This window comes from Chaetodon auriga, chromosome 3, assembly GCF_051107435.1.
Source record: "Chaetodon auriga isolate fChaAug3 chromosome 3, fChaAug3.hap1, whole genome shotgun sequence".
Classification (NCBI taxonomy): domain Eukaryota; kingdom Metazoa; phylum Chordata; class Actinopteri; order Chaetodontiformes; family Chaetodontidae; genus Chaetodon; species Chaetodon auriga.
The window spans coordinates 10759452-10775087 of record NC_135076.1 but is presented as its reverse complement, the minus strand read 5'-3'; the positions used below and the strand labels follow the sequence as shown (position 1 = coordinate 10775087).

General features: G+C 44.5%; 1 protein-coding gene across 2 annotated transcripts in view; it reads left to right on the top strand.

Annotated features, from left to right (window-relative positions):
* kank4 (KN motif and ankyrin repeat domains 4) overlaps positions 1 to 15636 on the top strand; it is a 71420-nt gene that overhangs the window by 40490 nt on the left and 15294 nt on the right. For both annotated transcript variants that reach the window (XM_076725420.1, XM_076725410.1), the window contains exons 2-3: positions 11007 to 11080; positions 11629 to 15135. In XM_076725420.1, the coding sequence (XP_076581535.1) occupies positions 11062 to 11080; positions 11629 to 15135 (3526 nt within the window). In that variant the 5' untranslated portion in view covers positions 11007 to 11061. The remainder of the gene's footprint in view (positions 1 to 11006; positions 11081 to 11628; positions 15136 to 15636) is intronic.

The window sequence follows — 15636 nt, the reverse complement described above, 5'->3', positions numbered from 1 at the left end:
GACTCTAAGTCCTAGGGGTCTGAGGTGGGATCTGATCCCTCCTGACAGGAGACGGTTCATGTGATAGGCAAGAGGGAAGCTTAACCCTCTAGGCCGCATTACACCCTCTTTCAGTCCGCTGCTTTAGATGAAAGGATGTGAGCTGATTTTATGCAGTGTGTTGGACATATAGGGAGAGGGGAGGATTTAGCCACAGAAGATGTGAACATTGTCTGAGTTTATGTTTGACAAAGATCCTCCGTGCAAGTCGACCCTCTTAAGAAAGAGAATCACGTCTTCTGCTATCAATTTTAAAATGCAAACACAAACCATGTGCATGTTATATAATGGATATCAGGTGTGAGACTGAACATGAGCATGACCGCACTGAAAGGTCCTTCCAACACAGTGCTGGAGGTCCAACATAATAAACATGTGCATTGGATTTGCTCCTTCAGTCTTAAGTAAAATGATCTCTTTGGCCACAGAAAACATCCATGCAGTGCATGTGATATGGGGATAAGGGAGTTGGTGAATATGTTATACTTAAGGTATAGAAAGGTTAAGGTTCTCCAGTAGAAACAAGAATATTTGCCAGCGTTAAGCATAGTGAACAGATGGTGTAACAGTGTTCCCTTTATATAGTAAATGTATTTTATTTTATTAGTACGGATGTTTAACCTTTTGTTTTTGTGAAATTAATCATGTCTGAGTTGTTCAAGTGATGTGTTTGAGTGTTTATCTCATACTGAAAATCATAAAGATAAAGGTTCTTTGAAAAAGGAGAAAACATCCATGCTGACTGGTTTGATTCAGGCCCGGCATTGCTGCAGCTATGCCATATATCTGTATGAATATTTCATGCGCTCGGTATATCTGTGCACTCACATGGCATGTCAAGCAAAAGTGTGGAGGCTATTTACAGACGCTGTGTGCTTGCTGCTGAGCCTGTTTTAAGGTGGATGTTTGCTTTTAAAATGTGCTCCACGAACTCTCTAAGAGGGGAATTAGCACTGGTGGTCTGAGGCATCGGTGCAGGAGTGAGATAAGAGATAGGACCCATTAGCCTGGGCAGTTAGCCTATTTAAAGGCTGTTAATTATTTACCTCATTTACACTACAGAGCCAGCTGGGCTAGCCAGGGTTTATTCATTAGACTGCTTTCTGTAATTGAGATGGACAGAGCTAACTAGGGGGTTTACCAGTCTCCAAAAAAAACATTTTTGATCCAGTGTGGAGTTCGACCTGGTCAAAGCAGGCCTCATGTGGCTCTGTGGCAGCACAGCAGGGGTTGACTTTAAGTCCTCCAGTAATAATTAGACTGGTGCATAGTGGGAGTAGGGCAGGCCATGTGCCGCAGGCTAAACGTGCACATACCACAGAAACACACATGCGTGCACACGCCAGGAGATGCATGAATGAACGGGCACCCATACACAAAAAGTTTGCATACACACAAACACAAAGGGCTGCTGTACTTCGTGTCTCCCTTGTGGTCGTTTGCACTTTAGGAAATCTCGAGCTTTACACACACTCACATTTACACACACTGCACTATCAACACATACAGAGAGGCAGTGGTGGTTGATGACCGTGTGTGTGTGTGTGTGTGTGTGTCTCTTCCCATTCATGATTTAGGGTGTTATTTTTTTCTAGGCTATTTGATTGCAGTGGGCAGGCTGCTGAATCTCTCATGCTGATAGTTTAACTGGCCAGCGTCTTCTCTTCTCTTCTCTTCTCTTCTCTTCTCTTCTCTTCTCTTCTCTTCTCTTCTCTTCTCTTCCCCCTCCACCCCTCAGCACCATCTCTGCCAACACCTCCACCCCTCTCCCACCCTTCTTCCCTCCCTCCTTTTTGTCTGGGTTTTTCGCTTTCTTTCTCTGCTGAGGTTAAAACAGAGACAGGGTCACTCGCACTCACAGAAACAGAAACAGGAAGGACAGGAGGTGAAAGGAGCTGCATGGCAGGTGAGAGGCAAACCTCCCCATGAGAATTTCCTCCTGTTTTCTGACTCATCCTCCCTCTTTTGTCTTGTTTGCTTATATCCTCCCATTATTTTCTTTGACTGTTAAAAAAACTGTCTCTCATGAACAATTTGCTCTCTCTATTTCCCTGTTTTCATCTGTCATAATTCCATTTTGTTGCTTCACATTGCTCATCTTCTCTTCTTTGACCCGCTGCACCTCACCTCTCTCTTTTCTCACTCCCTCTTTCCCAGTCTATTTTTGCGGGGTTGAACACAGGTCACATGTTTTTGCCTGGGATGTGTGAGAAAGGGTGTGAAAGAGAGAAAAAAAGAATGTGTTTGTATAAATGTTTATGTACGTGAGAGAGAGAGAAAGAGGGGCAGTGTGTTATTTTTCTGTTCACAGAAGAAGCTTTGGCAGCTGACACAATGCGGGAAGAACAAGTGGGCAGGCTGACAATCAGGCAACACACATGCATGTGTTCAGCCGTTCACACACACAAACACACACACACATGCAACACGGTGAAATGAGTATTGAGCTTCTCGGTGTGGCTATCTGCCAACTCTTTTTTCCGAGCCGGTACTTGAATGTGTGTCACATGTCCGATTTGTGTTCTCATGCATGTGTGTGTGTGTGTTTTTCTGCGTGTGCGCGCAGAAGCCGAGCTGGAAGGCTGTCATCATGCTAAGATCAATAGAGTGTGAATTTATAAGTGTTGATTTCTTCCCAGAGCCATCCTGCCTGCTCTGCAGGCTGCGCTGCTCCACCACCGCCCGTCTGGCTTCACACTCCGTTGGTGTCAGGCGAGCTCTTTATCACCAGGAGGTGTGTGACTTTGTGGAGGAATAAATTGTGTGTTTGCATGCGTGTTTGTGTGTGCTTGGACGCACAACAATGTCTTATTTCATGTTTGCTCGACCGTGTTAGAATTTCCTGAATGCATGCGAGCGTGCGTCTCCTCTGTTTTGGCTGTGTCAGTAGAAAGTGGTAATTAATGAGCAGGGGGAGCCGGATTTATTTATAACCCATGTTTCCGTGAGAGTTTGTTAACATATCAGCTCAAAGTGGCTCATATTGTACATTTGAATATTTTATACATGTTTGTGTTGAGCTGGTGTTTGTTATGAGCTGTTTTTACCTGTCATAGTGAGTGGAAGGAGATGTAATGTGACATGGCAGCGCTGTAAGTGATCTGCTCCTCCATGTCAATGTACAGCACACCTTCTGTGCCTGTCTTTCCTTTTGCTTTTCCTGCAGTCCCTCACTGCATACCCCCCCCTGCCCTTTCCTGTCTATTTCTCACATTTTTTCACCACTTTCCATAAACCTCATTCCCTTCTTTTGTCTCTGTCTATCCTCTAGCTATCCCCTGCTCTGCCACCCATCTCCAACTGTCCCTGCTAATTTCATCTCCTGTCACCATCCTATTCAAAGCCCTTTTAACATCTGTTAATGTTGATGTAGGAATAGTCTGATAGCCTGCGTGCGTGCTAATTAGCGGTAGCAGTGACTTCACCACCACCCTCATTAACTTCCATGAGTGCAAGTAGCCATAATGCTAGCATAGCTGCAGCTAGAAGGGGTTGGCTGTGTGCTGAATAATACATGGTGTGTCACTTCCTTTATTGCTAATGAAAGCAGGCAGCTGCTCCTCGAGCTGAGAGCCATCTGAAAAAGGAAGGTGCTTTCGTTCTGTGTGTGGATGGAGAAAGAGATCAAGCCATAGACTGATAAAAACAAACAGTTGCAAAGAGGGTATGGCACAAGTGTTATCTGTTCAGACGAGACAGAAGCGGGACAGGGTTGGCGATGCTATGGGTCATGTCCACAATAATGCATCTTTTTTTTTTTTTTTACATCCATTCTCACCTTTCTCCACCACCAAAAACAGCTTTTTGAAAATAGCAGTGGTGTTAAAAAGTCTCTCTTCCACCTCCTCTCCTATATCGTCAGTCAGTTTGTATTTAAAACCAGCAGATCACATAGTACGGGTGTCAGATGAATAGAAAACGGTGATTTGATTGAGGGTATGAGTGCAGCAGTCGAGGAATTTCCACCGAGTTTAGCAGGTACCACTTATGAACCGCAGTTAAATCACTGTTTTATACTCATGCAGTCACCCGATGAGAGAAGGATATAGTGTGTCAATGGGAGCACCTGCAGTGTGTGTTCAGCTACAGCATACTGAAATACAGAATAAAAGATTGGAGGTTACTGGACTCAGCTGAGACTAAGCAGAGTGTCCATTCACTTGATGACGGCACATTCATTCACCCAAAAAGAACAAAGATGTAATGTGGAATAGAAACATTCAGTGTGCAGAGCGTGTAGCTCTGTCTGATTATTGACACAACATGCAATGCCTTTTCATTCATTGTAAGAATTGTGAGGAGTCTCTCTCCCTGCCTGAGCTCCTCTGTGCTTGTCGAGCAGCAATATGGTGTGAATCTGAGCAATGTTCAGTGCCTAATATAGCCTTGCTGAAAGGTTGAGCATCATTGTTCTTTCCATAGAGGAAGCACGGCTCAAGGTGCAAATTGATTTCGCTGGTGACTTGTGAATATATAATATATCACATTGAAGCCACTTTTAGTGCTCCAAATAAAGGACTGGATATAGTCCAGAATAGATACAGACATGCTTCTGTCTGTATGTAGATGGATGTGTTTGTCGATGCATGGTCTGCATTTACTGCCCACATGGTTGTAAATGCAGACATTCACAGCCACGAGGTTGCTTCAGTCTGTTTCTCCCGCTCTTCCCTCACAACTTGCAGCTTTGTAGGTTCTTTTAGTGTTTTGAACAACCAGGCAGAGAGCAGCATTGTGTTCTTCACTGTAGCTGTCACTCTCATACATGTAGTCAGTGAAGTAAGTTGTGGGTGTTCCTGAACTTTTTGCTCAGATATGCATGAAATCAGGGGATCAGGTGTATTCAGATGGTGTCCTGCAGGCTTCCTTTTCTTTAAGTGGACCCATCCCATGCTGCAAATCAACAGAACGCTAAAGTTTAGCAGCATCATTAGCAGCTCGTCATCTGCATGCATCTTGTACATTCTTGAGCATCTTACAACTAATTTCCCTACGCAGAGGCAAAGGAAACTCACAACTGCAACTGAAAAATGAAGAGGTAGACTTAAAAGCCACCAGTTTGTGCTTTGTGTTTCTAGTCTTTTCCCTGAGCTTAGACAGAAAATATTTTCCATTTAGCCGTCAGAGCAGAAGATACTGTTTAATGTAAGCCAAAGCAATGATGACAGATTTTTCATTGGTGTCTTTTGGGCTCTACAAATAGCTGATAACTAGCAAACGACTGCAGGTGACCTGATTTTTGGCTTCCGTTTCTCATATTTTTCCCTTTTTGTTCTTTGACGACAACATCTGCTTACTACAGTGACAATAAAATTCCTCTTCTATTCAATTATAATATCCAGTGCATTGCATAATTTTCATTTTAATTTCTCACAGAAACAGAATTGACCCGTAATAAAACAGCAGCCTCCTCACTACAGCCCTGCGGGTGTATTTTGCCACTGTCTAATGAAGCCCATAGACAGAAGTTCCTTTTTCTCTCTGCGGTGGAGAGCCAGATGTTGTGTAGCACAAAGGGAACAATCTGGCCTCTTCTGAATGCAGACTCTGTCATACTGGACTAGACTAGATCATACTGGATTAGGACTGAAAAGAATAGGTCTGGATGATGAACTGCGATGGACGTGACACAACTGAAGTGAAGAAGACTAAAGACAAATTGGCCCAGAAGATGTATTCTAGTAATACCTCATCAGTGTAATGTACTATACATAGACAGAGATAATCTCAGACTGGAGGTGGGATGGAGCAGACTGTGCTCAAATAGCTCTTGTAGAGCAGAGGGGTTGATCTGTTCTGGCACAGCACACACTGACTAAGTACTGAGATACCAGATAAATGTCTCATGATTTGTCTTCATGATCTGGATGCACGCAGCATCCTTCATTCGATCTGGTTCAGCAATCAGAAACTTACCAGTTCCCAGTGGTCGTGTCACCAAATTTCCTCAATTTTCTCAGTTTGCTGCTCCGGAGCATCTCAGTGCTGTAGTGTGTCATTATGTAAAACTGTCACCCACACCTGCAACTCAGTAGATTGAACTGATTGCACCATCAGCTGTGTCCCTCACTCGCTTGTGTATGTGGATGGATAACAGACATCACATTTAATGCAACTTCCTCAAAGAAGCAACACGATTGATGTGAGCTTTCATATTGTGATGTGTTAAATTTACTTAAAGCGAGAGTTTTGCTGAGTGGTGGCTAATGGTTAATGCTAAAATGTAGTGTAACAACAGCACAAGCAGAGGGTGAGAGAGTCAGAGAGTCCGTACTCCTACACCCCCTTTTCTCCCATTTAAATGCAGTCACGTTCACAGCCAGTTACTCAAATAACCAAAAGGAAAAAAAATAAAAGCAAACAACAAAACCCCATACCAAAGTAGCAGAAGGCGTCCACTTTACTGTGGCAGTGTAAAGGCAGAGGCTTTTCACAGACAGAACAATCACAGTTACGGTTCTGATTGGCTTTCAACAAAATCTCTTCTAATTCGAACAAGTTAAACCTGCTTAATGAAAGCTTGTAAATCCTGAAACCCTGGTGCAACAGCTAAAATTAGAAACTGCTGTAAAAACTTTTTTAATCCAGTAATTTTACACTTAAAAATGTCTTGAAATGGCTTTAAATGTTAATAACACAATTCTAAACACCCAAACTAGGTTGTACAGCCGTATTTGGCTGTGGCACCCCATGACATAACACCTTTTGCTGCTTTGTTGATCTTGCATTGCTGTAAGATTGTGCTGTAATATGACTTCAGTATTCAGTCCTCTGCATATGTCTGTCTTTATCTGTGTTTTTCTGCACATGTGCTCTTGCTTGAATTGCGTCTCTTTCAGACTGAGGGTTGGCGTGGTAAGCTGGACAGTCCTGGCTTCATTCTCAGGGCAGTACAAGGCTAAACAGAGATAGCTGGTCCCATGTCAGGGCTGTGATAAGGACTTGGGACCTGTTCTGTTGCTGTTGTCCTGCATTTTACTCTCTGCTCCACTGCTGCTTGCAGCTCTAGACTGCTGCTTTCACGTAGCTGATAAACACTGGCGTGTAGAGCTGCAGCTGCAGCCAGTGCACGGTGCTTCAGTGTGTATGTGTAGAAGAAATCATAATGCATTCCTGCTTAAGTTTTTGTTTAACGAGATAGAGTAGGAGACAGAAAATGACAGAAGGGCCGCTGGAAGAGAGGGAAACATAACGGTAAAGCCGCTCTGCATGTGTGAGATATGAGCTGCCACTCCCATCTCTGGCTCTTTTTCACTTTCTCACCCACTTTCTCTCTCCCAATTGCCCACCTCCTGTCCCCCACTCGCACTCTCCAATCTTATTTCCTGTTGGCCTGTCTTCTGTCTAAGCCTGCTCTGTGTCAGTGTATCAGACTGATTCAATCTCCAGAACACAGACACTCCAATGTAATGACCCATGACATTCAATTAATGCTTTTCCCCCGTCTTGGTAGGTTGGGTCAGCAGTAATTTTCTCTGCATGTGTGTTTGCGTGGTGTGTATGCCTCAGCTGGTGTATGTATAATCTGAAAAGTTTGGCAGTCAGTGTAACCTTTTAGATCACCACATGCTGTATTTGCAGAAACTTTACAATCTTAAAATAGCAGTTTTCCTCATTGTCTGCTATCTTGTATTGGTTTTTTGTTTTTTTGACATTTTACAATACAGCACTGAATATTGATTCACTGTGTCTCTGTTGTAAAATACCCTCAAAAAAACAACTATGTTACTGTAGTTGAGGTTTCCACCCTGATGACATGTGAAAACCCCTTGCTGTCAGTATGAGCTTATTTACTGTACTCTCATTATTCCTGTCTTCCGGGCATCACGTTACCGATGTCGTCGCCTCTCGACCAGCTGTCACACTTATTGGATTGGTGTTGAGAGATTGTTGCATGACCTTTAAAGGGTTATGTGCATGTGCGAGACTTTCCTGCTCAAACACGGTGACTCAACCAGGCACACATATAAACCTACGCACTGAAAGCAATGTAAGCACAGGCACATAAACAAACACTGACAGTGACTAAATTAGCACTGACACACGCAAACACAGTTTTGGACACACATACCCGTGGCATCCATTTAGCTTTGTGTAGCCTGTAGCAAATACTATCAATTTGGATTAGCAAAGCCTTTATGAGCTTGCAGCTCATAGTCATTATAACTGTAATCCAGCGTGGATCATGCATCATCAGTGTCATCAGGGGCCTCCAACATTTAGCCACTAAGTTAACCTGGCTAATCTAATAGTTACCATGCTGAAATAGCACTGTCTGCATATATAAACTGCTGCATTCCCAGTGGATGTTTAGAAACTGATATTATGGCTCATTATTTATGGTAATCGTCCATATTACCTTGCTGAAGCTCACCAAGTACAGTATGATTTTTCTGTTGCTCTGAGGCTTTCTTTAGGATTAAGAGTGACTTTAATTAGAAGAGGAAACTTTTACAGCTGCACTGAAGGGAAGGTCAGGTAGACTCTGTCTCATTAGAAATGTTCCTGGCAGTTCTGTCAAGTCACTGATCTGGCAGTCTTTTCTCACAGCGTAATCTTTTCTGTCTCCTCAGTCCTCCTCATCCTCGTCTGCCAAACTCAAGCTTCCATTCTTCCAGTTGTATCCTCCACCCTATCGCTCTTCTTCTTCTCTCCTTCCTTTCTTTAACCTTCCCTCTTTCTGTCCCTTCTCCATTCTCTCCCACTCTACCTCTGTCGCTCCATTTTGGTAATGATCTAATTAAGGAGGGTTTTGTTGCCTGCCCACTGTGTATAATTGCCAGTGGGGTCTGCCTGTACTTCACATAGCAATTACGAGCAGCGTTCTTCTGCTCCCATATCGGCTAATTAAGCCTTAAGGACAGTGAGCCGATCGTAGTAGCACTAAGCATCAGGCGGAGTCAGGAATGCCTGTGCTCTTCTCACTCCTGGGACACACAGAAGTAGTGGATTGAAGAATGGTTACCATGGTAGCAATCACATGGTGTCAGATCCTGTGCAGAAGCTGTCAGTCACTTGATTTGTGTGTGTCTCTCTCAGTATGTGTGTGTGCGTGTGTTTATATTTGTTCGTCTGTAACAGAGACAACAATTCTGCTGCAGGTCACCAATTCCTTTCGTTATTTAGGCTCAATCTATGGAGACGATGCAGGGGCCAAACAGAGTTTGTCACAGTTCCTGTTTGGGTCCCTTGGTGGACTGCCTGTCATTTTGATTGATTACATGGCCAGCTCATGCAATGCTTGCCTTGCGATATGTTTCCACTCAGCACTGCACAATGCACAACTTACTGTGTGGCCAGGACTATGGACTTTTTTTTATCAACTAAATACTGTCTTTACAAGCACACAAACACATCTAAATATGCTGCAATGGCCCACTGGTTTGGCAAGAGTCTTTATGCATTCAGTAGAAATGTCTCGTAGACAGATTCAGTGTGGAAGTGCATGTTCCCTTTCTTTTGAGACATCAAAGTAATTTCAAATGGAAAAACAGCCTCTTTAGAGACAGTGTTTCCAAATTCCCACAAGACCTTTGTCTTCTTTGAGGGTAAAAATGATTTCAAAATAGGAAAGGAAATGACATATGACAGGAAACACATTAAAGCCTGCACTGTTGCATGATTAACTATTTGTATTATAATATAGAATCAGTTATAACATCTGCACTAACTTGTAACCCAGGGGCATAATAAAATACAATGCCTCATAGCCTGGTGTAAAAAATCTCAATATGTAGCATCTGCTCCAACACATATGTTGCATACACGGCGGTAAACCACATACTAAAAATAATGAAAATGCTAATTTACACCTCTGAAACTGCCTCACTTGAAGTTTGAATTCCAGCATTTATTAAACCACAGCTTCAGGCACTATGTCTCCTACATAGCAGATATGTTCTCCAGTGACACAAATTTGCATGGAAATTGCATGAATAATGTGTGCCTATTTGCTAAATAGCCTTTAAGTTGATATTTGGCTGTAAGGGCTTAAATGTTCATTTAATGGATTTGAACTGTGGAGCTCACTCAAATCTGGACGAATTGCCTGGGTTTTATTATTAGTACTGGATATTTAATTAGGAAGCTTTACATAAGCCCTTAAAAGTTTTGACTCCCACTGCTGAATTGTTTTCCATCTCACTTACTTCCAGTCTTCAGTTACCTCATTGTAAAAAGAAATGGGCAAGGGACTCTGGTTTCTTGGCTTCTCCAACTGGAACAAATGATTCAAAGTGGCACCAAATGGAACATGTTCCCTTCTATGGGACTGTCTCGGGTCGTGTTGACTTTAGATGGCTTCTAAAGGTTGGACTCAGCAAGGCAAATGAAATTAAGTTAATGGACACAACAGCACTGCCTTTGCCCTCATTGTGCTATTCATATTTGCTGCTGCTTGGTATAACTTAATAATGCTGTCTTGAGTAGAACGGCTGAATATTTATAATTTTATTGCATTTAAAGTCTTATCTGAATAAATCCTAAAAATTTAAATGCCTTTCCCCACCTTGATATACATAAGCATCTGCATTGCTGCATACTGAACAATTCAAGGCAGTTATTTGTTATTAAAATGTTCTGTGTTGCTGCATGCATAGTAGACATCCTGTTGGGTTTAGTGAAATACTACTTCATATAGCTTAAGTTTGATTTGATATAAATTGGCATATTTTCTTCATTGCTTCTGGAGTATGGTCTCACATAACTTACTGCATATCTTTTCTCTCAGAGGCAAATGCTCTTTCTCCTGTTGTTTGCGTCGGTGTCTTATTTCTGTTTCTCTACTGGATCAGTGAAAATATACAGTGAATCAGACACTGTTTTCCTTCTTTCATGTGATTTCACAGATCTGTCATTCTCCTGTAAAAATTAGACACAGCAGAATGGACAGTTCAGTTCTGCTCAGACGATGCTGATGGATAATATTTCAGTTTCTCACTCAGCTCTCTCATTTCTGTTTTATCCAGGCTGCCAGCTCCAACTGTAGCAAACACAAGTCGATGACTGAGAACTCCGCCTCCCATGATGGACAAGAAAAGTGGTGAGTATCACTAAGGCTGCATTTAAACAAACAATCCCACAACTTGTGCCACAAATCAGATGTTTCTAGAACTGTAAGATCAGTAAATAGTGATGTGCTGTAGAATCAGATCATTACTCAGCTCAATATCTGACATAAAGAGTAAAACGCTGAACTTCCTGATCCTGAATGTGGCCAGAAGCAGCAAAGGGTTTCTTTTCTTCAGGTGATAACTACCCCTGTCTCGTAAGTTGACACAGCATGAGCAGCATTTTGCATGCTGATTAGTTTGTTTTAGCACAATCACTGCATCATAATTACTTCCCAGTAAGTGATATGGTTTTACATAATGAAGCACCATGTGTGCAGCACAGTACAGCTTGTCTGTACAAGTGGGTGAAAAGGAATAATAATGCTGATGATAATCTGTAATTTGTGTCAGGTTCATTTTGCCAAGCAATTGCACTTGTAAATTTTAGTTGTATAATTTCAGCTATTGTTGTTGTCGTTATTATATCTAGTAGTAGGAAAAGTATTGGTTGATTGATTTTCATGTTAATTCCTTGCAGCCAACGGGTTTCAGACCAAGGCCAGTGAGGGTGGTGTTCAGAGGAAGCAGCTGCCCTACTCAGTGGAAACTCCCTATGGCTTCCACCTGGACCTGGACTTCCTCAAGTATGTTGATGATATTGAAAAAGGCAATACAATCAAACGGGTCCACATTCAACGCAGGGTCAAGGGCCCACCTAAATTCAGCACTCTGCCCAGAAATTTCAGCCTTCCTGGGCATGGGGCCAGGCCTGTCCCTAAAGAAAAGGACAGCACATGGTCTGGGACCTCCACCCTGGGACCCAAGCCTAAATCACGGGTGACAGAGGTCCAACAGATCTTTGACTTCAGGGCAAGTGAAGGGGGAACTTCCAGCCAGAGCAGCAGGGGAGCAACCGGTCAGGGAACTGGCTACGTTTCCGCTAAGGCCAGAGATGAAGTAGGAACTGGGTCTCGGGATGGTGATGAGAAAACTGTGGGGATTCAGAGCCGGCCGAACCTGCTCCGAGCATCAAGCATGCCAATCACCCTACAGCAGCGGAAAGGTTCTGATTCAAACAGTCCAGACCGTATTGTGGGGACACCGGAGAGTGGGTCAACAGAGAACATGTTCCGTGCTTCACCGGACATAACAGAGAGACGCTGTGTTCCCCAGGAACGGACAGGTCTTCACCAGCAGATCACAGTGGCACTGAAGCGGGTCAGAGAGCTTGAAGACCAGGTCAAAACCATCCCAGAACTAAAGGCTCAGATCTGCTCATTACGGGAGGAGAGGGAGCAACTACTGCTTCAACTCCAAGCCCAGGCCCAAGCCCAGGTTTCCACATCATCCTCCACCATAGCACCAAGCTCTGATCCTGGGACGCACACTCAGCCACAAGGACTCAGACCTTCAGAAGGACTCAACTTAGCTCTGATGACTCAGCCCTCTGGAGGTTTAGAAACTTCAGAGCACATGCCAACAAAGCTGGTAACAGGGCAAGAGAAACAAGATGTGACAGAGAAAAGTAGAGTGTTACAAAAAGAGAGAGAGATAAATCAGGAATCTGTCAAGAGTTCTTCAGCATATGGAGAAATGGGTGGGTTGTCAGAGCAAGAGTCAGAGAGACAAATACAGCCGTCAGAAAAAACAGAAAAACAAAAAGAGACATTAGAGAGTCCTCTGGAGCAGGCGGTGCAAAAGCTATCACAGAACATTGCGGGACCAGAATTAACATCACTTATGGTGGCTATAAAAGATACAGAATCTAGCAGTATTCAGGATGGCAATGCAGGAAAACTTGTGGACCCAGACAGTGTGCAAAAGCTACAGGAGAAGCTTATGACACTGGAGACTAAACTTACACAAGCTAGCCAAGAGCTGGATAGAACTAATACTCTTTTGAAAGTACAATTAGAAGAGAACAAGCTAAAAGAGGAGAGAATACTGCAACTGAGTGAGGGCATGAGAGTGGAGGTGTGCACTACTGAAGCACACAGCAGGCCCAGAAGAGAGAGTATTGACACAGGGACAGAGACGGAGAGAGTAGATTTTGCCAACCAAGAGACAGAGACAGAATCGCCTGGTACAATAGATCAGGGAACAGATACAGATAGAATCTGTATTGAAGTGTGTGTGCCCAAACCAAGGACTGGAAGCATAGATCAAGGAAGAGAGGCTAGTGCAATTGACACACATGAACAGGTGACAGAGATGGAGGCAGAAGTAGCTGCTGTGAGCCCGCCAAGACCCAGAGCCAACAGCATGGAAAGGGGCACAGTAACTGAGAGGATCGCCACTCAGGATCAGATGACCGAGACGCCCGTAGCAGAAAGGGTAAACCAAGTCACGGAAACAGAGGGAGAGACAGTAACAGACCATCCACATAGGCCGAGGGCCAGCAGCGTGGACCGGGGGACAGAGACAGAGAGAGTGGGCACTGTGGACAGGGTGACAGAGACAGAGGAAGCGCAGAGGACGGACCAGCAGACTGAGACAGAGATAAACAGACGCCTGGATAACAATCCAGCCAGAGGTGCAGAGGCAGAGAGTCCAGTGAGAGAAAGTGTAAGCAGTGAAAGAGAAGAAGTACGTACTGTTGTCAGTGAAAGAGTGGAGGATAAGGAAGCGAGTCAAAGAGATAGTGGAGACAGTGAAAGTGTGGTCATGAAAGTTGTCACAGAGAGTTCAGCTGCAGTTATAGAGAGCAGAGCTGAACAAACTGTAGTTGCAGATATTGTGAACCAGGATGAAGGCCGTATCAATCCGCCTGTTGCAGCAGGAGAAAATACAGAATCGAAGACTGAAATGATTACAGCAAAGAATGACTTAGACACAGGGGACATTATACCCCCAAAGAGTGAAGTAACAGAAATTGTTGAAATACCGCAGACTGCCCCGGAGACTGTAGAGAAGAAACAAATGGAAGAAGGTGAGATTGTGAGTGCAACAATCAAAGAGACTGTGGTAACTGGCACGGTGGTAGTAACAGCAGAGACTGCAGCTGTGAAGACGGTAGCTCCTGTACGGCCCCAGAGAGGCCGAAAGCCCTCAGCAGAGCAGCCACAGCCGTCACCTCCTCAACTTCAGGCTGTACCCGTGCGGCCTCGCAGGGGATCCAGTGAAACTCAAGCCCAGCAGTCCCAGCCCCAGATAAAAACCCCGCCCCAGGTGCAGGTACAAGTTCCACCTCAGCCTGAGGCCCAAACCCCAACGCAGCTCTCCGAACCACAGATAAAACATCCTGCCTCATCTCTGTCTCAGGTTGAGGACCCCATGTTAGCCAAGAGGCCTCCTGGAGAGTCTAGTGAGAAACAACCTCAGACTCAGGGCCTGTCTCCAACCTCCAGTGAAGTCCAAGCCCGGCCTAGTTCAATTCAAGCCCAGAATCAGTCTCAAACTCGGCAGGACTCCAAAGAGCTGAAAGCACCACAGAAGGGATCCAGTGTATCACAACCTCCTCGTCGTGGATCAGGAGAAGCCCAGGCCCGCACAACTCGCCAGGGGTCATGTGACACCCAGCCGTCTCAGGGCTCTCGTAGAAGTTCCAGTGAGACTCACAAAGATGACAGCAAGACGCAATCTCTGCGCAGAGGCTCCAGTGAAGCAGCCCAGCGTCATGGTTCAAGTGAAGCCCAAGCCTCACGTCGGGACAGTGGCGAGGCCCAGCCTACCCGCAGAGGCTCCAGCGAGTCACCAACATCGCCCGCAGCTCTGGGCCAAGTTGTAACCCGGTTAACTGGGCTTCTGGGGGAGCAGTGGGCACAGCTGGGGAGCAGCTCTGGAACTCAACAGCCAGCCAGCCAGCAGGAGAGCCCGAGCACACAGAAACAGATGGCAGGGAAAAGAGCAGAGGCAGGCAAAGGAGCGTCAGCCAAGCCTGTGGGGAAAGCAGTCCCTGCAGCAACAACAAGGAAACCAGCGGGGAAGCCCGGTCCTTCCAAAATGAGCTCTATTCAAAGTCAACTGGTCAGCTCCCTCAGTGTCCTCTCTGCCTTCTATTCACCAGGCCAGAAAGCTGCTGCTGCCAGCAAACAGCAAGAACAAGGTAGGCCTGTGGTTCAGTTAGAAGCCCTGTGGTTTGTTCTGTGTACTCATTTGTGCACCTGTCTATCATATACCTGCTTGCCTATTTGAAATAGACTTAATGAGCTGAATCCATTCCACTCTAATGTTCATTGAAATGATCCGTTCACAACTTGCCACTTAATTACAACACGTCCCTTCTGATCTCTGCCAAGAAGATTTGTGATTAATGTGTAATGTACAACTCAGTAGCCTTAATATCATTCATTTCCCATCCTTACTCCTCTCCCTTGAAGAGGAAGGCCTACAGCAGCAGCCAAACATCACCAGAATGCTTTGACAGATTTCTGTGGTGTCACTTGTGTGGAGCTTGGTAGTGGTTCAGGTAGAACACATATCAGCACACAGCTGATGTAAGACACACACTATTACCATCAAACTGACAACAAGGTGGTATATTTACAGCAAGCTGGTCTGCTTCTTTGCGACTGTAGTTTCTTTTCACTGTATCCTGAAACCACAT